Source organism: Panthera tigris, chromosome C1, assembly GCF_018350195.1.
Source record: "Panthera tigris isolate Pti1 chromosome C1, P.tigris_Pti1_mat1.1, whole genome shotgun sequence".
In the NCBI taxonomy this organism is placed as follows: domain Eukaryota; kingdom Metazoa; phylum Chordata; class Mammalia; order Carnivora; family Felidae; genus Panthera; species Panthera tigris.
Genome location: NC_056667.1, coordinates 9,324,514 through 9,350,296, shown reverse-complemented (window position 1 = coordinate 9,350,296; position 25,783 = coordinate 9,324,514). Strand labels below are relative to the sequence as shown.

Below are 25,783 nucleotides of genomic sequence, written 5' to 3'. Positions count from 1 at the left end.
TGCCACTCCCCTGCTCCCACTCTGTGTCTGCCTGTGTCCTGAGAATCCCAGTCCAAACTGCCTGTTTGGTAAAATGAAATACCTTTTGGAAAAAGATATTTGCCTTCTTTGCAAGGATCCAAGACACCTGTAAGACTCCCTCCTCCACTGACCATTGGCGGGGTCCTTGGTACCAAGGGAGGCTATGGTTGAACAGAAGGGAGCCTCCAACTCCAGTGCTTGGGTGGGTCTAGACAGCAGTGAGGCCCAGTGTTATTACAGATGTATCTAGCAAACATGAGCCCAGTGGGAAAACTAATGTGGACTATACCAGCATGCAGTACCAAGATTCTCTTTCCTTACCCCATGAGCAGAGAAAGTGGTATGAACTAAGCAAGGCCATGGTTCTTTTTTGTCAGATTTTATTTCTTTATTTTCAAGTAATTTCTACATCCAATGTGGGGCTTGAACTCACAACCTCAAGATCAAGGATTGTACTCTACTGATGGAGACGTCCAGGCGCCGCTAAGGCAAGGTTCTTTGTAAAAGTGGGAACAATACATAAGCTCACCAAAGAAAGAATGTATAGTAAGTTGTCTGTCTTGGAGAATGCAGTTTTCATATTCCAGATAGCATCTGGAGGTTCCCAGGACAGACTTAGCTCTGAGAACCTGCCTCTTGGTAGCCAGGAATCTGATTTTGGAATTCGGATTAAAGACTTGAGCCCAGACCACATTCACAGCCCCCCAGAGCCCACTCTTTCCCTCACTGCTTCTCCCTTCCCTCTTCCCCATCTCCTTTTCCCACCACCTCCCCTGAAACCTGCCTTTAGTCCTGTCCAAGGATGGCTAAAGTGAGGCAAGAGTTTCATTGCAACAGCATTTCTCCTGCTTGAGACTGATCTATAACTGGTGTGTTGGAATTTGGCTGGTGACCTATGATCCCAAGAACAATTAGGTGCCCCCTCGTCCAACAGGCACCATGGCCCCAAGCCCTGCGTTGGCATCATGAGCATAGATGCACCATGATTAGAGACACACGGACAGAATAACCAGTTGTTAGCATTTATTCTTCACAGACCTTGTGTGTTAGGGCTTTGAGAAGTTTTTAAAGGCATTTGTCTCTCCCTTTGATATTTATTTCACCTGAGTGAGAATGTTAGCAAGTGTTGCTCACAATTTGGATTTTCTGAAATACTAAGCAAAACCATTCTAAGCTGACTTATCCTTTTCATGTGAGCAGAGCATTGACTCAGCATCTCCTTAATCAGCACCCCAGGGTTGCTATATGCTCTTTATATAATTGGCTATAGCATTCACAATTTTCAGGGAGCACAGGAACAAGAAAATTTCCTTGTCAAAAAGCAGTAGGGACCCATGAAAGCCATCCTCTACATGATACCACATCACGGGGACCCTCTGGTCCTCCAAGCGCTTCATATAGAGCAAGGTGTCATCACGGAGGATGTCATGCTCACAGCTCACCAGGAAGGCCTTGGGAAGCTGAGCAATGGTCTCATCATCTCTTATCAGAGGGGCATTGTCTACATCCAAAAGATGTTTGTTTTCCAGATAGGCAGCCCCATTAAAAGGGCTGGGAAACACAGGTTGGTGGCGCATCTTCCTGAATCTCCTGGGTATGTTGTCAGAGCTGAGCCACTGCTTGTACTTCCTCCAGAAGTCTGGGGGCATGAAGGCACCATCCAAGATGGCTTCCCACCAGTGAAAGCCGATAACCATATATTTAAGCATACATGTCATCATGAACTTCTGGGGCAGGATGGGACATTTCTGCTCTGCCAGTAAGATGGCAGCTGCAAACTGATGATCTGAACAAGTGGATAAATCAGGACCTGGCCCCGGATCTGGGGAACATCTGATCTGCCCACCAGGGCCTGGGTGACACAGACCACATACGCTCCCCCAGTGCTGTCTCCACAGATCACAACCCGGGAGGGGTCCACCCTGTAGGTTTCCAGGGCCTTCAGGAAGTGAATGGAGGCATTCAGGCAATCTCAGAAAATCCTGGGGTAATGGTGATCAGGAAGCTTGCGGTACCTGAAGAGCAAGCAGGGAACAAAAGTGTCGCAGTGTGGACAGGTGTCACTGGGAACCATTTTAACCATGTCCTCAAGTCCCCCTTGCAAGACTGTCTCTGACTAAATCCCCAGAATGGCCCGGTGAGGTGGGGATTTTTATCTTTTCTTTTCTTTTTTTCTTTTGCATATGAGGACATGAAGGACCTCCCCTTAGTCCTACAGGCAGGGGTTCCGGACTCCAACACTAGGTTCTGCCTGTTGTCCATAGGTGTAGACATTCCACACAAGATTATGCAACTTGAAAGCTATCTGAGCCATCTGAAGTGGGAGCAAAACAACTGGTGATGCTGGGAGATACAAAGGAACCTCCTGGCTGTCCCACTGGCTGCCCAAAGAGAACAGGCTAAGCAAAGTAAAGCTCAAATAAAGCAGAAGTTTCTTTCAGGATGAGTTTTTGGTTTTTTTAATCAAAATCTAATGACCAAGGGGCTCCTGGAGGGCTCAGTCAGTTAAGCATCTGACTTCAGCTCACTTCATGATCTCCCATTTCACAAGTTCAAGCCCCACGTCAGGCTCTGTGCTGACAGCTCTGACCCTGGACCCTGCTTCAGATTCTGTGTCTTCCTCTCTCTCTGTCCCTCCCCTGCTCATGCTTTGTCTCTCTCAAAAATAAATAAACATTTAAAAAAAATTTTTTTTAATCTAATGACCAAGATTTGTTCTTTCCCAGTGACTTAAAGAGCTGCCTTTGGCACAAGAACAGACACTCAGATCAATAGAATAGAATAGAGAACCCAGAAATGGACCCACAAACGTATGGGCAACTAATCTTTGACAAAGCAGGAAAGAATATCCAATGGAATAAAGACAGTCTCTTCAGCAAGTGGTGCTGGGAAAACTGGACAGCGACATGCAGAAGAATGAACCTGGACCGCTTTCTTACACCAGACACAAAAATAAACTCAAAATGGATGAAAGACCTCAATGTAAGACAGGAAGCCATCAAAATCCTCAAGGAGAAAGCAGGCAAAAACCTCTTTGATCTTGCCCACAGCAATTTCTTACTCAACACGTCTCCAGAGGCAAGAGAAACAAAAGCAAAATGAACTATGGGGACCTCATCAAATAAAAAGCTTCTGCACAGCAAAGGAAACAATCATCAAAACTAAAAGGCAATCGACAGAATGGGAGAAGATATTTGCAAATGACATATCAGATAAAGGGTTAGTGTCCAAAATCTACAAAGAACTTATCAAACTGAACACCCAAAAAACAAATAATCCAGTGAAGAAAAGGGCAAAAGACGTGAATAGACGCTTCTCCAAAGAAGACATCCAGATGGCCAACTGACACATGAAAAAACGCTCAACTTCACTCATCATCAGGGAAATACAAAGCAAAACCACAATGAGATACCAGCTTACACCTGCCAGAATGGCTAACATGAACAACTCAGGCAACAACAGATGTTGGCGAGGATGTGGAGAAAGAGGATCTCTTTTGCATTGTTGGTGGAAATGCAAGCTGGTGCAGCCACTCTGGAAAACAGTATGGAGGTTCCTCAAAAAACTAAAAATAGAACTATCCTATGACACAGCAATGGCACTACTAGGCATTTATCCAAGGGATACAGGTGTGCTGTTTCGAAGGGACACGTGCACCCCCATGTTTATAGCAGCACTATCAACAACAGCCAAAGTTGATGGAAAGGGCCCAAATGTCCATCGATGGATGACTGGATAAAGAAAATGTGCTATGTATATATAATGGAGTATTACTCAGCAATCGAAAAGAATAAAATCTTGGCATTTGAACTACATGAATGGAACTGGAGGGTATTATGCTAAGTGAAATTAGTCAGTCGGAGAAAGACAAAAATCCTATGACTTCACTCATATGAGGACTTTAAGAGACAAAACAGATGAACATAAGGGAAGGGAAACAAAAATAATATAAAAACAGGGAGGGGGACAAAACAAAAGAGACTCATAAATATGGAGAACAAACTGAGGGTTACTGGAGGGTTTGTGGGAGGGGGATGGGCTAAATGGGTAAGGGGCATTAAGGAACCTACTGAAATCACTGCTTCACTATATACTAATTTGGATGTAAATTTTAAAAAATAAAAAATAAAAATAAATTAAATAAATAAATAAATGTCACTATCTTAAATTCTTAAAAAAAAAAAAAAAAAAAAAAAAAAAGAGCTGCCTTCTATCTGGGGGTTGGGGAAAGAGGGAGAGGTTTGGGAGATTCCCTGAGGGTGAAGGTGAGGAAAGGTAAACAGGCAGGAAACAGATTCTGCTCTGGCTGTGGAGAGCATCCTGAAGGCTGCCCTAAGCCCTCCAAGTGTGTCTCCTCATAGGAATTCAAGGGCAAAGAGAAAGGACTTTAAAATGAACTTCTAGGGGCATCTGAGTGGCTCAGTCCGTTGAGTGGCCAGCACTTGATTTTGCCTCAGGTCATGATCTCATGGTTCACGAGTTCAAGCCCCTCACAGGGCTAGGCACTAACAGTGCAGTCTGCTTGGGATTCTCTCCTTCCCTCTCTCTCTAACCCTAAATATAAATATATAAATAAATATATATATATATATATATATATATATATATATATATATATATATGTGTGTGTGTTATAAATATATATATGCGCTAAGGGAGTAGATCTTAAATGTTCTCACCACAAAAAAGAAACAATAATTACATGATAGAATGGAGATGTTTCCTAATGCTATCATGGTAATCATTTTGCAATATATAAGTGTTTCAAACTGACACGTTATACACCTTAAACTTATGCAATGTTATATGTCAATTATATTTCAATAAAGCTGGGGGTGGTGCTGAACTTACAGAAATAGTAAAACACAAGCTAACTAATGCACAAATCAAGATTGAGATAATAGAAAGAAATCAATTTAAAAAATAGAAACCCTTTGGCTAAACTGCTTTGATTAGAAATTTTATGAAAAACATGGCTGTTATCCCAAATTTTTGTTTGAAGTTGTTGCTAAATGTGTTTTCTCTTCTTACAACCTATCATTTAAAAGCATTGTAAAAGAAAGTGCATTCTACTTGTAAGATTAAATTTGGAAGGCACGCATAAAGAAAACTGACACTTTAGACTAGTGGCTTTCAAACTTCGTTAGAACAGCAACATTGCTTTTCTTCAAAAAAAATTTTTTTTACATTGATTTATTTTTGAAAGACAGAGCAAGACAGAGCGCAAGCAGGGGAGAGGCAGAGAAAGAAGGAGACACAGAATCCGAAGCAGGCTCCAGGCTCTGAGCTGTCAGCACAGAGTCCGACACAAAGCTTGCTTGAACCCACTAATTGTGAGATCATGACCTGAGCTGAAGTTGGACGCTCAACCGCTGAGCCACCCAGACCCTCTAATTTTTTCTTATTAAAATGATACAAGGACCCCCACTGTATAAAATAAGTGAGTAGTGGTCAGTCATTCTAGCTTTGCCCAGGGGCAGGGATCTGAACACCTCACTCATTCTTCTTCCTCTTTGATCTCCCTGGCCACCCCTAAAAAAACGAAGGGAATCCCAGTGTCCTAAGCAACCCAGTCTGGAAGCCACCACTTCCTATTAGATCTTGACTTTTGTTTCCATTAAAAGTTGCTCTAAGGCATCATCTTTAAGAATAGGGTTTGATTGACTGCAACCCTGCAACATTGCCTCAATGAGCAAATATGTTGATAAATAAATCAATGTTATCAACATAGCTTTCCATTTAAACTTAGCAAAACATATACTATTTAGTAGGGTCCTTGTATTGAGATGTGCTCAGCACCTAGAAGCAGCAAACACAAACTTCAGCCTCCATTTTTCTATTTCTAGAAGGATACACATCCTACTAAATGTTAAATATACAAATATGGCAGTATAAAAGAAATAACAAATATTACATGCTTTCCATTAGCAGAATCCCGACCTGCTAGAAAGAGGCAGAAATGCCCACCCTTGCCCACTCAGGGTAGGGGTGAAAGTCAAAAGATTCTCCAGGAGCTTAGGTAGGGAGTCTCATTATGTCTTGATGAGAAACCAGGGAGCATTTCAGACACTGGACATCTTTTCCGACCTGCAGTCACCCTGGCAGATTGAAGAACCTTACCTGTCTTCCAACCTCCACCAGCCTCTCTATCAAAACCCATGTCCTAAGTCTTTTCAACTATATCAAACAACAATATTCTAAGAAATCTCCTACAAATATTCATGCAGGTGTTTATTAACATTTCCATGTGTTCAAGGGGCATTTTCATTATCACAAAGGGCTTCTCAGATGTAGAGTGTGACAGAGCCTCTATCAGTCAGACACTGTCTTCCTCAAATTTGAGAAGACCAGAGATGCTAAGTAAGTTGCTTTAAGCTGCACAGATGCCTGGGGGAAGCCAGGGTTTGAGGGGCCTTGTGGTAGAGGTTGAATCTAAAAGGACAGCTTTTAGTTTCTCTAACTTCTTGAAACTATTGCCCACTGTCTTCTTCTGTCTCGAGACACTCCCAGCATTGGACCCCAAAGTTAAGTAGGTAGGTAGTTGTTTTAACAAAATAAGCACCTGAAGAACCATCAGACCCAAACAACAGCTAGGACCTTGACCATAACCTTTGGCCAACCCTATCATACCCCCACCACCATCCCACCTCGCTGCCTTCGCCATCTGAGGGAACAGTGACCTTGACCTTCAATCCTGTATCCACCATTCCCTTTCTTTCCTTTTCATGTAGTTTTATAATGTCTATGCATATTCCTTACAAATACTCTTCTGATTTTGTTTTTAACTTGATAAAAAGAGTACCAGGCTTACGTAATTATTTGAATGTTTTTCACTTAATTTTATACTGCCAAGACTCATTCACGTTCTGGTGTGCCCTTCCAGTTCATTTATTTAAATGGCTATGTAATCATCCATAATACCTTAATGGCTGTGTAACATAATATTCACTGTGCCATGGTTTAGTTTAGTTTAGCTTAGTTTTTGTTTGTTTAGGAGAATTTTTACTCATGTTGAAAAGGGTTTAGAATATGATACATTAGTAATTACTCAAATTTCTGGTTTCAGAAAGAAGATGACATGGATTTATTTTTCCCTGTTCCTCTCCCAAAGGTCATTTAAAACACGGTAGGGGAGAGAGGCCAAGATGGCAGGCAGCATGGAAGCTCTCTGCTTCACTAGCCCCTGAAATGTAGCCAGATCAGCACCAAACCATTTTGCACACCTAGAAAATTGATCTGAGGACAAACACAACAATCTGCATAACTTGAGCCACAGAACTTGGCAGGTACATGGTGCAGAGAGGTGAGCTGGGGGAGAGAGAAGCTGCAGAGGGTAGGGAACTGTTTTTATTTGCAGAGAGAGGACAGAGACTTGGGGGGAGATTACAGGAAAAGCACTCCCTCCAAAATCAGCTGGAGACAAAGAGAAAGAGTGGAAACACCTGCAAGGAAACATCTTCATAAGAAAGGGAGAAAGGAGAAAGGAGAGGGTTTCAATACCATTACGACTCTATAAATAGGGGAGCACAGAGCCAGAAACTTCACCGCTCAATACCTGGTGCTGCTCTGGTGGGAAGGGCGAATCTTCAGGAGCAGAGAGCAAGGTCCAAGGGGTCATCAGGCCACATGGGAAGAGGCAGTTCCCCTGCAGAGAGGACATTTGGTAGAGGCCATGCAGTCTCCCCACAGGCAAAGGTCCCAGTGGACCCCAGATTACAGCCATGTTGCTGGTGTTGGAACAAGGACATTAGGGTGTGGTGAAGACTGGCGCCAGGTGTGTGTTGTGATTTACCATAGCCTCTGAACCACTGCTGCCACACAATCATGTGAACTTTTTCTAGGGAGGCTGGCACCTGGCCACAGTCTCTGGGCCTCTGCAGCAGCATGGGCCAGCACCTGGCCATTGCTCAGTAAGACCCTCCCTGCGAGGGTCAGAGTGGGTTCAAGCCGCAGGGCCCTCAGAAGTGAGGGGTTTGGAAACACAGTCCCATCTGAGAAAAAATTTGGGAAGGAGGTGCTGCCTGGCAGGCTGATGGCTTGATTGTGGACAGTGTAGAAGCAGGGAGTGGATGGAAGTCCAAGACAAAGAAGAGGTGTTTGATTGCCAGTTGGGGAGAGCACAGAGTTCTGATGCTAGAGACTGGGAAGCAGGGTGATGCCATTTTCACATCTCCCGGGCATACATACATGCCCACACGCCACAACAATCCACCCCAGTAAGCTAAGCAGTGCCACCTAGTGGAGAATGGAGCCATTACACCAAGCCTTGTCCATCTCCACCAACCAAGCCCTAGAGGATGACCACAAGTCTCTCTGCCTGCTTAGTTTACAGACTATAAAGTGCTCATAGTTTGACTTCTTGGGAAAACTGGATGTAATTTCACTCAGATTTCATTCTGTTTGCTGGTCCAGCTATTCATTTTTTTTTTCTTTTCTTATTCTTGGATACAGAAAGAGAAAAAAATTATTTTTTATTTTCTGTTTTTATAAAAAAAAGATTTCTCTTTAATTTTTTTCTACTATATTTTTTAATTATTTTTTTGTAAATTTTTTAGTCTATTTTACTTTCTTAATTTCATTTTATTCTATTTTATTGTATACATTTTTTAAATTTTTAAACATTTTCTTAATTTTTCCCTCTTTTCTACATTTTTTCCTTTCCCTTTTTTCTCTATTCTATCAAGCTTCTTTCAACAACCAGACCAAAACACACTTAGCTTCCTTCATTTGATTTTTGTGTGTTGTTTTAAATTTTTTAATTTTATTTTTATTTTATTAAATTAATTCTTTTTCTTCCTCCAAAATGATGAAACAAAGTAATTCAGCCAAAAAGAAAGAACAGAAAGAAATGACAGCCAGGGACTTAATCTACACAGATGTAAGCAAGATGTCTGAACTAGAATTTAGAATCACGATAGTAAGAATACTAGCTGTAATTGAAAAAAGGATAGGGGTGCCTGGGTGGCTCAGTTGGTTAAGCGTCTGACTTCAGTTCAGGTCATGATCTCATGGTCTGTGAGTTCAAGCCCCACATCGAGCTCTGTGCTAACAGCTTGGAGCCTGGAGCCTGCTTTGGATTGTGTGTGTGTGTGTGTGTGTGTGTGTGTGTGCGCGCACCTCTCTCTCTGCCCCTCCCCCACTCGTGCACTGTCTCTGTCTCAAAAATAAATGAACATTAAAAAAAAGAAAAAAGAAAAAAGCATACAATCCCTTTCTGCAGAGATAAAATAAGTAAAATCTAGTTAGGACTAAATTAAAATGCTATAACTCGAATGGATGCCATGGTGGCAAGGGTGGATGAAGCAGAGCAATGAATCAGTGATACAGAGGACAAACTTATGGAGAATAATGAAGCAGAAAAAAAAAAGAGGGAAACTAAGGCAAAAGAATACGATATAAGAATTAGAGAAATCAGTGATTCATTAAAAAGGAACATCAGAATCATAGGGGTCCCAGAAGATGAAGAGAGAGAGAAATGAGTAGAAGGGTTATGTGAGCAAATCATAGCAGAAAACTTTCCTAACCTGGGGATAGACACAACATCAAAATCCAGGAATCACAGAGAACTTCTATTAGATTCAACAAAAACCAACCATCAACAAGGCATATAATAGTCAAATTCACAAAATACACAGACAAGGAAAGAATTATGAACACAGCAAGGAAAAAAAGTCCTTAACCTTTAAGAGAAGACAGATCAGGTTCTCAGCAGACCTATCCACAGAAACTTGGCAGGACAGAAAGCAGTGGCAGGATATATTCTGCATGCTGAATCAGAAAAATATGCAGCCAAGAATTCTTTATCCAGCAAGGCTGTCATTCAAAAAAGAGGGAGAGATAAAAAGTTTCCCAGACAAAGAAAAACTAGAGGAGTTCATGATCATTAAACCAGCCCTGAAAGAAAAAGTTAAGGGGACTCACTGAGAGGAGAAAAGACAAAAGAAAACAAAAAAGACCAAAACCAACAAAGACTAGAAAGGACCAGAGAATACCCCCAGAAACTCCAACTCTACAGGCAACACAATGGCAATGATTTCATATCTTTCAGTACTCACTCTAAATGTCAGTGGACTAAATTATTCCATGAAAAGACATAAGATAACAGAATGGATAAGAAAACAAGATCCATATATATGCTGTTTACAAAAGACACATTTTAGACCTAAAGACACCTTCAGATTGAAAGTAAGGGGATGGAGAACCATCTATTGTGCTAATGGTTGCCAAAAGAAAGCTGGAGTAGCCATACTTATATCAGACAATCTGGATTTTAAAATAAAGACCATAACAAGAGATGAAAGGGGGCATTATATCATAATTAAGGGGTCTGTCCACCAAGAAGAGCTAACGATTGTAAACATTTGTGCCCCCAACATGAGAGAACCCAAATATATAAATCAGTTAATCACATATATAAAGAAACTCATTGATAATCATACCATAATAGTAGGGGACTTCAACACACCCACTTACAGCAATGGACAGATCATCTAAGTAGAAAATCAACAAGAAAACAATGGCTTTGAATGACACACTGTACCAGATGGACTTAACAGATGCATTCAGAACATTTCACCCTAAAGCAGTGGAATACACATTCTTCTTAAGTGCACATGGAACATTCTTCAGTATAGATCACATACCAGGACACAAATCAGCCCTCAACAAATACAAAAAGATCGAGATCATACCATGCATATTTTCAGATCACAATGCTATGAAACTCAAAATCAACCACAAGAAAAAATATGGAAAGACAACGAATACTTGGAGACTGAAGAACATCCTACTAAAGAATGAATGGGTTAACCAAGAAGTTAAAGAGGAAATTAAAAAGTACATGGAAGCCAATGAAAATGATAATACCACAACCCAAAACCTCTGGGATATAGCAAAGACAGTCATAAGAGGAAAGTATATAGCAATCCAGGCTTTCCTAAAGAAGAGAAAAGGTCTCAGATACACAACTTAAGCTTACACCTTAAAGAGCTGGAAAAAGAACAGCAAAAAAAAAAAACCCAAAACCATCAGAATATGGGAAATGATAAAGGTTAGAATGTAAATCAATGCTATCAGAATCAAAAAAAACAATAGAACAGATCAATGAAACCAGAAGCTGGTTCTTTGAAAGAATTAACAAAACTGACAAACCCCTAGCCAGTTTGATCAAAAAGAAAGAGGAAAGGACTGAAATAAATAAAACCAAGAATGAAAGAGGAGAGATAACAACCCACACTGCAGAAATACAAACAATACTAAGAGAATATTATAAACAATTATATGCCAATAAATTGGGCAATCTAGAAGAAATGGACAAATTCCTAGAAAAATATAAACTACCAAAACTGAAACAAGAATAGAAAATTTTAAGAGACCCATTAATAGAAAAATTTAACAGGCCCATAACCAGTAAAGAAATTGAATTAGTAATCAAAAATCTCCCCCCAAAAACAATAGTCCGGGGGCGGATGGCTTTCCAGGGGAATTCCAGCAAACATTAAAGAAGAGTTAACACCTATTCTTTTGAAGCTGTCCCAAAAAATAGAAACGGAAGGAAAACTTCCAAACTCATTCTGTGAGGCCAGCATTACCCTAATTCAAAAACCAGACAAAGACCCCACAAAAAAGGAGAACTAAAGACCAATTTCCCTGCTGAACATGGATGCAAAAATCCTCAACAAGATACTAGCCAACCAGATCAAACAATACATTAAAAGAATTATTCATCACAATCAAGTGGAATTTATACCTAGGATGCAGGGCTAGTTCAATATCCACAAATCAATGTGATGTGTCATTTTAATAAAAGAAAGGACAAGAACTACATGATCCTCTCAATAGATGCAGAGAAAGCATTTGACAAAATACAGCATCCTTTCTTGATAAAAACCCTCAAGAAAGTAGGGATAGAAGAATCATACCTCAAGATTAAAAACCATATACAAGATACACTCTGCTAATATTATCCTCAATGGGTAAAAACTGAGAACTTTCCCCCTAAGGTCAGGAACACGACAGGGATGTCCACTCTCACCACTGTTATTCAACATAGCATTGGAAGTCCTGGCCTCAGCAATTAGACAACACAAAGGAGTAAAAGGCATCCAAATCAGCAAGGAGTAAGTCACTTTCACTCTTCGCAGATGACATGATGTGGAAAACCTGAAAGATTCCACGAAAAAACTGCTAGAGTTGATCCATGAATTCAGCAAAGTCACAGGATATAAAATTATAGAAAGCATAGAAATTGGTTGCATTTCTATACACCAATAATGATGCAGCAGAAAGAAAAATCAAGGAATAAATCCTATTTACAATTGTACCAAAAACCATAAAATACTTAGGAATAAATCTAACCAAAAGATCTATATACTGAAAATTATAGAAAGCTTATGAAATAAAACTGAAGACACAAAACAATGGAAAAAGATTCCATGCTCCTTGATAGGAAGAACATATATTGTTAAAATGTCGATACTACCCAAAGCAATCTACATATTCAATGCAATCCCTATCAAAATAACACCAGCATTCTTCACAGAGCTAGAACAAACAATCCTAAAATTTGTATGGAAACAAAAACAGACCATGAATAGCCAAAGCAATCCTGAAAAAGAAAACCAAACCTGGAGATATTACAATCCTGGACTTCAAGATGTATTACAAAGCTGTAATCATCAAGACAGTACGGTACTGGCACAAAAACAGACACATAGATCAATGGAACAGAATAGAGAACCCAGAAATGGACCCACAAACGTATGGGCAACTAATCTTTGACAAAGCAGGAAAGAATATCCAATGGAATAAAGACAGCCTCTTCAGCAAATGGTGTTGGTAAGACTGGACAGCTACATGCAGAAGAATGAGCCTGGACCACTTTCTTACACCAGACACAAAAATAAATCCAAAATGGATGAAAGACCTCAATGTAAGACAGGAAGCCATCAAAATCCTCGAGGAGAAAGCAGGCAAAAATCTCTTTGACCTCAGCTGCAGTAACTTCTTACTCAACATGTCTCTGGAGGCAAGGGAAACAAAAGTGAAAAGTAACTATTGGGACCTCATCAAGATAAAACCTTCTGCACATAGAAGGAAACAATCAGCAAAACTAAAAGGCAACCAACAGAATGGGAGAAGATATTTGCAAATGACATATCAGATAAAGGGTTAGTATCCAAAATCTACAAAGAACTTATCAAAACCCAAAAAACAAATAATCCAGTGAAAAAAAATGGGCAAAAGACATGAATAGACACTTTTCCAAAGACATCCAGATGGCTAACAGACACATGAGAAAATGCTCAACACCACTCATCATCAGGGAAATAAAAATCAAAACCACAATGAGATACCAACTAACACCAGTCAGAATGGCTAAAATTAACAACTCAGGCAACAACAACTGTTGGCGAGGATACGGAGAAAGGGGAACCCTCCTGCACTGCTGGTGGGAATGCAATCTGGTGCAGTCACTCCGGACAGAAAACAGTATGGAGGTTCCTCAAGAAACTAAAAATAGAACTACCCTACGACCCAGCAATTGCACTACTAGGCATTTATCCAAGGGATACAGGTGTGCTGTTTCGAAGGGACACATGCACCCCAATGTATATAGCAGCACTATCAACAATAGCCAAAATATGGAAAGAGACCAAGTGTCCATTGACAGATGAATGGATAAAGAAGATATGGTGTGTGTGTGTATATATATATATATATATATATGGTGGAGTAGTGTATATATATATATATGTATACACATATATATATACTTGTATATACTTGTATATATATATACATATACTTGGCAATGAAACAGAATGAAATCTTGCCATTTGCAACAACATGGATGGAACTAGAGGATATTATGCTAAGCGAAATTAGTCAGAGAAAGACAAAAATCCTATGACTTCACTCACATGAGGACTTTAAGAGACAAAACAGATGAACATAAGGGAAGGGAAACAAAAATAATATAAAACAGGGAGGGGGACAAAACATAAGAGACTCTTACATATAGAGAACAAACTGAGGGTTGCTGAAGGGGTTTGGGGAGTGGGGTGGCTAAATGGGCAAGGGGAATTAAGGAAGACACTAAGTACTGGGTGTTATACGTGGGGGGTGAATCGCTGGGTTCTACTCTTGAAATCATATTGCACTATGTGCTAGCTAAGTTGGATGTAAATTTTTTAAAAAGTAGAAAAAAACATGGCAGATGCTTATACTAAAAAGCATTTGTTGCTTAGCAACAGTAGCTAAACTATGGGGAGAGTCCAAATGTCCATCAACTGATGAATGGATAAAGATGTGATGTGGATGTACAATGGAGTATTACCCAGTGATCAAAAAGAACAAAAACTTGCCATTTGCAACGACATAGATGGAGCTGGAATGTATTGTGCTAAACGAAATAAGTCAGTCAGAGAAAGACAAGTATCATATGATTTCACTCATACGTGGAATTTAAGAAACAAATTAGATGATCATAAGGGAAGGCAAAATAAAAAAGAGAGAGGCAGAGAAGCAAACCGTAAGAGGCTCAGAGAACAAACTGAGGGTTGATGGAGGGAGGTGGGTGGGGGATGGGCTAAATGGGTTATGGGTACTAAGGAGGGCACTTGTTCTGATGAGCATGAGGTGTTATATGTGTGCTGAATCACTTGTGTGTACATTTAATATAGTGTCACTTAGTGTTTTGCTTAGCATAATACCCTCTAGCTCCAACCACATCATTGCAAATGGCAAGATTTCATTCTTTTTTGTGGCTGGAAAACACTCCGTTGTATATACACCACATCTTTATCCATTCATCTGCCGGTGGACACTTGGGCTACTTCCATAATTTGACCATTGAAAAAAATGTTGCAGTAATCACAGGGGTGCATCTATCCTTTTTAATTGTAAGTATCTAGGGGCGCCTGGGTGGCGCAGTCGGTTAAGCGTCCGACTTCAGCCAGGTCACGATCTCGCGGTCCGTGAGTTCGCGCCCCGCGTCAGGCTCTGGGCTGATGGCTCGGAGCCTGGAGCCTGTTTCCGATTCTGTGTCTCCCTCTCTCTCTGCCCCTCCCCCATTCATGCTCTGTCTCTCTCTGTCCCAAAAATAAATTAAAAAAACGTTGAAAAAAAAATTTAATTGTAAGTATCCAGTGGTGCAATTATTAGATCATTGGGTAGTTCTATTTTTAACTTTTTGAGGAACCTCCATACTGTTTTCTACAGTGGCTGCACCACTTTGCATTCCCACCAACAGTGCGTGAGGGTTCCCCTTTCTCCACCTCCTCACCAGCACTCGCTGTCTCATGCCCCAGTTTGTTCGTGCACACCCCTGCTGTGGGCATTTGACCTCTTTCTGGGTTTTTGCTCTCTTGAACGGCGCTGTGCCTGTGTCCGTGCATGTACGTGCGAGAGTGCCTCTTGGGGGCTGGGGCCCCTCTCTCTCTTCTACAAATCATCCACGTGCTCCTCCCTACCTTCTTCCACCCAAGTGACACCCACTGACTTTCTCCAGCAGCTCACCCAATCGACAGCAGCACAGAATCAGTCTCCAGGGCCAGAAAATTGCACAGGTGGTGGTACAAGTCTGCAAGACAGAATCGGTCACAGCAGCCGCCCTGAGTGGCCTGCAGGGATGTCAACACCCCCATGCAGGGCCCAGCACTGTGCACCCTAGTCCCCGAGGAGAACCTGCCAGCAGTGTCCGCTTTGGGTGTGACATTGTTTTTCTGTTCCCTTCCCTACTTCCTCTGCAGTGACTCCAGCTGGCTCTGCCTGGGCAAAACCAAAAAGCCAGGCCATGTAAGACACCTGACATCTGCCGTGGTCTCCTGAATGTCGGGACTCCAATGCGCCTCAGGGCTCACCAGCTGCAACATTTTCTTCCACAGTGGGGGGGAACTGAGGACCAGGAAGGCTTGGCGATTTGAAACGGACAAAACCAAGGCCAGGGAGGGTAGGCATGCCTGCTGTAAAATATTAATGGTAATTACGTACGCATGCACACAAATGTATGTTATTAAGAAATATGGGATGGTTGGATGGGCCACTTTTATTATTTTTAATTTTTTTAACAATTTATTCATTTTTGAGAGACAGAGACAGATAGAGCATGAGCAGGGGAGGGGCAGAGAGAGAGACACACACACAGAATCCGAACCAGGCTCCAGGCTCTGAGCTGTCAGCACAGAGCCGGATGTGGGGCTCAAACCCACGAACTATGAGATCACGACCTAAGCTGAAGTCGGACGTTTAACCAACTGAGCCACCCAGGAGCTCCATGGGCCATTTCTATTAGCCGAGGGGTACCTCTGAGGTTCTCAGCCAAGTCCATTATCAACAGTCCATTGGCCATCCTGGTACAGCACCAGACACAGTATCTGTGCCAAATAAGCCTCTAATTCCGTGGTTTCTAACCTTGGCTGTGCTGTAGACAGAAGTACCAGGGAGGTTTTCCAAGTCCTGGTGCCCAGACTGAGCCCCAAATAATTGAACCAGTGTCTCTGGGGTGGGGAGCACGGGCAGCAGGAGTTCCCAAATTCCAGCCTCGGGGCCGGTGGTGAATGACTGAGCAGACCGGGAAAAGTGCCCCAGCTTCCTCATCACCCTTTGAGGGACGTGACGGAGGAGGGGACAAAACTGAGTGGGACAGGCAGCTCCCAAGGAGGCCTTAGCCCTGCTTGCAGATTAGCGCCATCTGGGAGCTTTTTAAAAATGCTGATGCCTGGGCCCCACCCCTGAGACTGACAGTGGCGTGGGCAGGACCTTGGTGTGGGTATGACCCAAAGCCCCCCCAGGGGGTTCAAAGCACAGCCAGGGTGGAGACCGCTGCTGGCCTTTCCCACATCATCCCCCTGCCTCCCTGCTCTGCTGCCCTGACATTCTTTCTCTCCCTCGAGCCCCTGTTTTGGAGCTCTGCGCTTGCTGTTTCTTCTGCTTAGACTTAACTGGGCTGGGACAGAGTGAGGCAGGCACTTGCCTTGGGCACAAAACTAAGGGGCCACCAAGACACTCTGCAGCTGAGATAAATAATACTTTGGTGCAATCTTTTAAGGAATCAAAGCAAATGCCACGAGTATCTGTGATGAAGGACGTATGAAAATCTTACATAGACAAGAGCCTACTTTGCATTTGTACAATTCGCCTGGCCCTGTTGGATCCCGCCTTTAGATAAACGTTGTTATTTTGTTCACCATATATTTTTTGCATTAATATTGAATTTTTCAAAATAGTGCATAAAAAGGGGGCACCTGGGTGTCTCAGTCGGTTGGGCATCTGACTTTGGCTCAGGTCATGATCTCCCAACTTGGAGCCTGGAGCCTGCTTCGGATTTTGTGTCCCCCTCTCTCTCTGTCCTTCCCCCACTCGCTCTCGTTCTCTCTCTCAAAAAATAAATTAACGTTAAAAAGGTGAAAATAGTGCATAAAATTATCTTGAAGACTGAGTTTCTTGGTGCCCCTTTAAATATCGAGCCCCAGGCAGGGGCCCCATTTGCCTGCCCCTATCCCTATAGGCTTAGAATGCTGCTCCCCAGCCTCTATGGGGCTTATTCCTCCTCATCAGTTGCTTGGACCTGAGTTCAAATTCTACCTTTTCCAGAAGCTTCCTCTGGAAAAACTAAAGATGCACATGAATCATTTTCTATCCCATCATCTTGTGCCATAACTCTGTGGAATTACCCTATTTATTGGCTTTCTCTTTCATTGCCCAGCCTCTTCGTTTGAGTAGGCTCCATGAGAGTTTTTCGTGTTCTCCACTCGGTCCCCTGTACCTGGAACAGGATATGACACAAGGTAAATACCGGGTGAATATTTCCCAAATGAAGCCTCGCTTCACTTTTAAAATAACATCATGCCCCACAGAGGAGGGCTAACAGTCCTAGCCAACTAATGGGGTGCTCCCGGGAGATCTCTGAAAGGGAAGCATGACCTCCGGGGCCGGTAGATGGGAGATATCCATTGTTAACTTGTGAAAAAAAGGAGAGCATCCCGGCAGCAAATGCGGCTATTGCTATTTCCACCACCAGGTGGCAGCACACCCTAATCTCAGGGAAGTTCTGGGCAACTTTGGGCAGCCATCCGTCCACCCATTTGTTCGTCCATGAACACATCCTTTCACCCAGTTATTCACCCATCCATTCATCCATCTTTGTGTTCATGAACTTATACAGTCATTCAAAAATTAAAATCCACAGGCAAGGAAGGCGCTGGAGATAAGGCAGCGAACAAAACACAAGTCTTCCTGGCACTCTGGGAGATTCCATTTTTAGTTGGGGAAGACGGACAGAAAATGAGGAAATACACGAAGGAACAAGATAAATTCAGACCATGACAAGTGTCATGAGGGAAATTTAAAGGGATGATGTCAGGGATGGAGACGGGCATGGAACTCTAAGGGACTATGCCTTAGGTAAGATGTTCAGGGAGGACGCTCTGGAGAGGATATTTGAGGTCGGCCTGAATGAACAAATAAGGGTCCACCAGTCATGCAAAGTCAGGAGGGGAGAGACATCGTCTGAAGCTGCCAGAACAGCAGGTGCCAAAGATTCAGAGAGAGAGGGGAGGAGCCTGGAGTGTCTGAGAGGCAGGCAGTGTGGCTAGAGCGCAATGAACTGCTTTGGGAGGAGGGAGACGCCATGCACCTGGTTGGAAAGGTGGGCAGGACCTCCAAAGCTGTCAGGGCTCGAGGGCTCGGTTCCATCTAAAGGCACCGGAAAGCCAGAAGAAGGGTTTAGCCCAGGACCGACAAGCTCTGACTTATAGTTTTACAAGCTCTTTCTGGCTGCCAGGGAAGGAATGGATTGAGGGGCGACAGAAGTGTGTGTGTGTGGGGGGGTGGTTGTGGGGTGTGAGGGTCAAGGGGGCCGAGGCAAGAGAGAACATGGGGTCTTGGATCATGGTAGTGTAGCAGAGCCAGGGAGAGATGCATGGGTTTGGGATGTACTGTGGGTGGAAAATGGATAAGACGGGCCAAAGCTGTGGGTGGCGAGGGAAGAGAGCAGCCAACACCCCAGCATCATGAAAGCCCCACTGAGACACCGCACTAGCCTCACCTTGACCAAGACCATTACAGTACAGAAAAGAACGTTTCTCGCATAGATTGAGTGTCATCTGCTTACTTGAGCCCAAAGCACTCAGCCTGGGATTCCTATAAAAAATCTCCAACCGCTGGGGCACCTGGGTGGCTCAGTCAGTTAAGCCTCCTGACTCTTGATTTCGGCTCAGGTCATGACCTCACAGTTCATGTGTTCAAGACCCGTGTCAGGCTCTGCGCTAACAGTGCGGAGCCTGCTTGGGACTCTGTCTCCCTCTCTCTCTCTGCCCCTCCCCTGCACTCTCTCTCTCTAAATAAATAAATAATTTTTTTTTTTTTTTAAAAGCCTCCAACCGCTGATTCCTTTGAGTTACTCTTAAAAAGGTTCTCAGTGAAGGGTGAGCCAAGTTGTACACACAGATGAAGCTCTTCCTTTACAAAGCTGCAGGGAAGCACCTTACCCAAGTTCCCCATGAACCCGCCTCCTCCGTGGAAGAAGATGATGCTTCACCAGGGGCTGGAGGACTCTGCCTTGGATTGGAACAGCCTCACAGGTATGGTCCCAAAATACAAGTCAGTCACTACAAGTCTAGCATCCTTTTTTGTTCTCACAAAACCATGCAATAACTGGGTAAATCTGGGCCTGGAGCAGATTCCCAGCCTCTCAAATATATTCCCCTGTCAGGCGTAAGAGAAAGAAAGGGAGACATTAGGAGAGGTCAGGACCCATCTGGATCGTAGAGGACTCCTGTCACCTGTAATCGCTAGGATGTTTTTGCAGTTTCTTATGTGTCTCATCTGGGTAAGGCTCATCAGGAAGGACAGGCTCTGGATTGTGTCCCCATAGAGGGTTTGGGTTTCACAACTTCCTCCCAAACGATCTTGATTGAATAACGGTATGAATTGGCCAAAGATCTTGACCATGTTTAGGCTGACTGGTTGGGCACTGAATTGAACAAAGTCAACTGTTCAAGGCAACTGGCAGGCAACCTTCCTCTTTGGCTCTCCAGCCTCAGATGGCAAAAAGGGTCATCACTTGGGTCAACACCCAACATTGCCCGCCCGGAGCCTGCGCCATGACAGATTCTTAAGCCATGTTTGTGTTCAACAAAAGAAAGTGATGGGATTAGGGATGCCTGCTGTTGACTCAGAAGAAGGGTGCAATGGCACATGGCCATTTACTTGCCAAATGTGTATAAATTTCCATTGTTTTTAAACTAATATAGTCACTCTAGCTATAAACAAACAAATGTCTGAATAAATCATGAAATATAGTTACAAGTTATCATGTTGCAGGTACTCACTGCCTTTCAACCACTGGAATCATCTCTTCCAAGGACCGCACATTAAGTGTGTCCTTGTCCCAAGGGAAGTGCATCATTTATGAGTCACCTATAGCATGCCAGTAGTGGTCCGAGTGGTTATAAACTGGATGAAACTTTTCAGTGATGCTTCTAAGTCAAGCAGAGTTATCAGCTCTATTTTGTAGATGGGGGAGCTGAGGCAAACCAAGGTCAAGTGCCCTGCCTGCCAGGGAGTAACATGCAGAACATGTGTTCTCAACCACTAAACCAGAAAGAGCTTGGATTCTGGAGTCAGGAAGATCTGAACTCAGGTTTTAGCTTATCGCCAAACTAACCGTCTCTGAGCTCCGATTTCCCTCCTTTACAAAACAGAATGGTGTCCACAGCCCAAGGAGGAGGCTTGGGGATTAGACGTGACCGGTCACGATGAGTGTCTCACTGCTGGGTCCTGGCAAGCGTGATCCCCAGTCCTTCTCCTGCTCACACCCACTGGGTCTTGTCCCAGGTCCCCTGGGATGCCCCAGTGCCTTCCTTCCGTGGAGACATCCAAGGCTTTGATTTCTCCAAAGAGAACTCCAAACAAAACCTTCATTTCCCTGCTTGAGCTGGAGGAGAGTGAGGTGAGGAACTGGTTGGAGATGGCCTGCTTGGCCCACATCTGAGGACGCCAGGCCTCTGTACTCAGCCAGCTCGGACCTTCACTGGCCCGCTCAGCTCCGAGCACCCTGACGTCAAGATGCCTCCTGTCGGCTCAGATGGGCTCCAGCTCTCACCTCCTCCACTGCAGTTCCCCCATGCTCCATGTGCTCACCCTCGGCTCACCTTGTTTCCTGGAAGCCTTTCTACCTGCCTAGCAGGTGGAGAAACACCAAACGGACTTTGATATCCAAGCTCAAGTCCGTGTTCTCATTGACTGATGCCATCCCTGCGCTGTATCCTCCTGTTCACAGCAATGGCTGCTGCCTCCTTGGAGGCCCTAAGTACCCTGCCCAGATTTCTTCAGAACCCCTCAAGGCTTTAGTACGTGGATGTGGTCACCCGTGTGTCTCCCTCCACCGAACATCATTATCTTCATCACGGACACCCCGTGATGGGCAGTGCGTCCTGGGGGCACCCAGCCAGCGCTGGAGGGATCAGGATGAGACATCACAAGCGAAGCTCCCGCTTCGGGGCCGTGAAGCTGGACAAGGAAACCCCCTGGGAAGAAGAGGGGGAGCCCTCGCGTGGTGCCGCTCATCGCGATTGGAGACCAGCGAGAAGGCTTGCATCACCTTGTGGGCGGAAGAAGCCCGCTTGCCTCCTCCAACAGGAGGAAGGAAGGAACTTCTTGCCCAGCAACAAGCTCAGCCAATAAGAAGATACCACAACTCAGCCAATGAGAAACTGCCCCTCCCTGACCTCACACTTTCCTCCAATGGACTTTCATTCAAAGCAGCCCCTCCCACCTCCCTCCACATCTCTGTAAAGAAGCTTCTCTCCTTTGATCTCTGGACCCGCAGGTGGTTTGCCATAACTTGCAGGTCCCCAATTGCAATTCCTCTACTCTTCCTGAATAAGCCCACCTTGCTGGCAAAATAATGGGCTGTGTTGCTTCTAAGGTCCGTCTGCAAGCCTCCTGTGAGTGCCCCAGAGCCACAGTCATCAGCAGGTGCTTGCAGCTTGTGGGCTACTCTTTAGGAGAAAACAAGGTCGGAAAGGCCTTGGTTTTTTCTGGGTCTCAAACTGGCCCTTAATTCCGTGCAATGGCAGCCACTGGTTTGAGACAGGCCGACTTCCAGTGAAGTGCTTGGCCAGGAAAAATAACAGAGATGAGAGTTTTGCCCGCAGCCTGTCTCCTTGAGTCAGTAACATTTCTGAAATTATAAACTAGAGGTGTTCATGTCTCTAAGAGTCATCCACATCCATGGTGGAACATTCCAGAAGCACATAGACATATTTTATTTCTTTACCAAACATAGGAAGCCCTTATCACGTGTCATTTAATTCTTTTGCCATCCTGATGAGATGGACACCATTGTTTCCTTTCGCAGATGGGAAATAGACACAGAGAGGTCAAGTGCATTGCCCAAGATTGCACAGCCAGAGCTGGGATGCACATGCTGGCAGGCTGCCTACCATCTGGGCTCCTTACCTTTCACTCTGCTATCAGCTAAGTGAGGCCTTCTGTCTTCCTCCTTCTACAGTTGCCCTCCATCCCCACAAGTAAGCAGTGTGAACTGTTGGGCTGACAACACCCAGGGGTTGGAACACTGGGTTAAAACCAGTGGTCTGCCTCCTACGACATGCCAAGCCTTTGTTTCCAAACCTGTTGCAGCTCTAAATATGTGCCGTCTTATCCCCAACCCTAGTCCCTGCTCAGAGCCTGGCCAGCATGACCCCTCTGACATACTGGATAGATTCACCTATGTCTTGATCAGCAAATGGAAAGCACCTACCAGGTGGCAGGTCTGTGCCTGTGGCCAATGTCACAAAGGTAGTTAAAGCAGTCCCTGCCTTCCATGTGCCTACACTGTATTCAGAGGAGACAGCCTACAGGCAGCTGAGTGCGCAGAGGGCAAAAGAGGCTGTGGTTTAAGGCGGTTCGGTTCCCTGTCAGGCTGAAAACCCTGTAGAAGAAGGGGCTGGGTCTGCAATCCTTTTAGAATCCTCAGAAAGCAGCCAGGTGACGGGTGCTCAGTAAGTGTTTGAAGGAAGAAAAGGAGGGAGGGGCAGAGAGAGGAAGGGAAGGGAGAGCGGGAAGGGAGAGAGGAAGGGAAGGAAGGGAAACAGAGCTGCAGACACAAAAGAGAGTGTAACAAAATATGTCTTGGGGAGAGTCAAGAGGAAAGGAGGGGCAAGTTATAGGGAGAGAGGAAAGGAGACCCAACCCACTACAGAGCCCGAGAGCAAACTCACCAAAGTTAAAGCATACAGGAACAGGCAATGCAGAAATCTGAACTTGGCGGGATGTTGCAAGGTAGAGGGGACATCTACGGTGAGGAAATGCTGGAGGACAGTCCAGACGAAGACTCCCACAAAAAAAGGTGCACAGGAGCACCAGGCACAAGACGAGCATGCTCCCAAGGTTGCTAGCAGCTGCCTCTCCAGAGAAAGGAGCTTGGACACTTGTGTTAGGAGAACGTGGACCCACTATACCAGCTCTCTCTCTGCTCCCACTGGTTTTGGACTTAGCCGTGATTCAGTGGGCTAACGTGGCATCTTACAGGGCCAATGGGAGCTGGAGGGACTATTTCTCTGAGCAATGAAAGCTCCAAGAAAACCTGTCTTGCCCAAGACCCCTAAGGGAAAGGCCTCACATAGTTGTGCAGGCCTCTGTGGCCTCACCTTCCCATGCAGAATCGGCCAGCTTTCCTCACCATGGCATGGTTGGGCTGGCCAAAGCACATCTCATGCCAGGTTGCAGCCCTGGCCGCATTCAAGCCCAGGCTGCGGGGAGAGGCAGCATGGCCGAGAGTCAAGAGGACTTACTCAGATGCCAGCCTGCCTGGGTTTGAATCCCGCCTTTTCAGCTTACTGGCTCAGTGGCCTTGGATAAGTTCTCTCTATTCTCTGCATCTCGGTGCCCTCCTCTGAAAGGAGATAGACTGCTGAGGAATTGGCAATAGCGCGGCAAAGAACAGGAGCATGCAAATATCCTTTTTCAAGCAAATCTTACTTACCTATTATAAATAAACGTATGCACACAAATGCCTGTGGAAGACTGCATAAATCGTGCAATATACCGCTCAAAGAATTTTCACAGTGAACGCACCCAAACACCGGCACCCAAACCAGGATACGGTACATCTCTAGCAACTAGGGGTCCCTTCTCCCCATCACCACCGCCCCCTGCCCATGACTAAACCCACCAAAGGCAACCACTCTCCTTCCTTTAACAGCCCACACTCATGTGGCTGATTTCTGACTTTTATATAAATAGAATCACGCAGAGGGGACTCCTTTATGTCTGGGTTCTTTCACTCAGCGTTGTGCTGGATGTCTCTTCCACGTCGTGTATATGGGTTCGCCCATGCTCCTTCCTGGATAGCATGCCACTGTATGAATACACCACAACTTTTTATTCTTTCTGCTGCTGCTGGACATCTGAGTTTTTGCCAGGCATCAATTGATTGCCTCTCAGCTCCAAACTTGCCGTTTTAAAGCCATTCTTCCGCAGGGTGGTGTCTTGCTGGGAGCACTCTGAAATGAAACTACCCCGGGGGGCTGCAAAGGGAAAGCTACCGCAGGAGCCGGGGTTAGAGCAGCTGTCTACACCACGGAAGCTTAGAGCTACGCAACCACGTGCACTACGGGATTAGAGGACTGGAAGAGCCACCCCCAGTACGGAAGCTGAGCCTGCAGAACCCTGTGAGGCAATTTGTGCCCCAGGGTGCTGTTGAGAGCAGTAGTCACTAGCCTGCAATTAACAGAGGCAGGTAGCTTAACAGAGAGATCTGCGAAGGTCAAAAAGAGCTCTAATGCAAACAGTGTCATCCCAGGCTGATGGTACACGGCCTGAGGCTGTGCCCCCTGAGGAGTGACATCAGAAGCTGCACACTTGAGGGGCGCCTGGGTGGCTCAGTGGGTTAAGCGTCTGACTTCTGCTCAGGTCATGATCTCACAGTTTTTGAGTTTGAGGCCCACATCCAGCTCCATGCTGATGGTGCAGAGCCTGCTTGGGATTCTCTCTCTCTCCCTCTCTCTCTGCCTTCCCCCCCGCCAAAAATAAATAAACTTAGAAAAAAAAGAAGCTGGGGCGCCTGGGTGGCTCAGTCAGTTGAGCATCCCGACTTCGGCTCAGGTTATGATCTCATGGTCCGTGAATCCAAGCTCTGCGTCAGGCTCTGTGCTGACAGCTCAGAGCCTGGGACCTGCTTCGGATTCTGTGTGTGTGTGTCTCATTCTCTTTCTCTCTCTCTCTGCCCCTCCCCAACTCATGTTCTGTCTCTCTCTCTGTGTCAAAAATAAATAAACATTAAAAAAATTAAAAATAAAAAAAAGGAACTGCACACTGAGGGAAACACATGTAACTGAAATAGTCCATCCAAGTCACTAAACAAACAAGCAGACAATATGGGCAAAAAGCTCTGAGAAGGGGTAGGGGAATCTATCGTTGCTACATTGTAATATCTCAGTTTTCAACATCACCAAAAAATGAGACATTTTAAGAAACGGGGAAATATGATCCATACAGAAGAAAAAGCAAAAACACAGGCAACAGAAACTTCCTTTGAGAGACCCAGATGTCTTAACAAAGACTTCAAAGCAGCTATCATACGTATGTTCAAAGAGCTAAAGAATATCACACTTACAGAAATAAAAGAAGGTATGGTGGCAATATTTTCTATACCATATACCAACAAAGAGATACACATTATATTTTTTTAAAAGACCAAACTAAGATTATAGAATTGGAAAGAATAATAACCAAAATGAAATATTCACTAGAG

General features: G+C 44.4%; 1 protein-coding gene across 1 annotated transcript; it reads right to left on the bottom strand.

The window, feature by feature from the left end:
• Positions 1-1,262: 1,262 nt before the first annotated feature.
• LOC102966835 (arylacetamide deacetylase-like 4) lies at positions 1,263-24,140 on the bottom strand. Its single transcript, XM_007083859.2, is given in 7 exon segments — positions 1,263-1,759; positions 1,762-2,036; positions 15,541-15,604; positions 19,512-19,728; positions 23,250-23,433; positions 23,679-23,780; positions 24,106-24,140. Coding segments are annotated over 7 exon segments (1,374 nt in total).
• Positions 24,141-25,783: the final 1,643 nt, after the last annotated feature.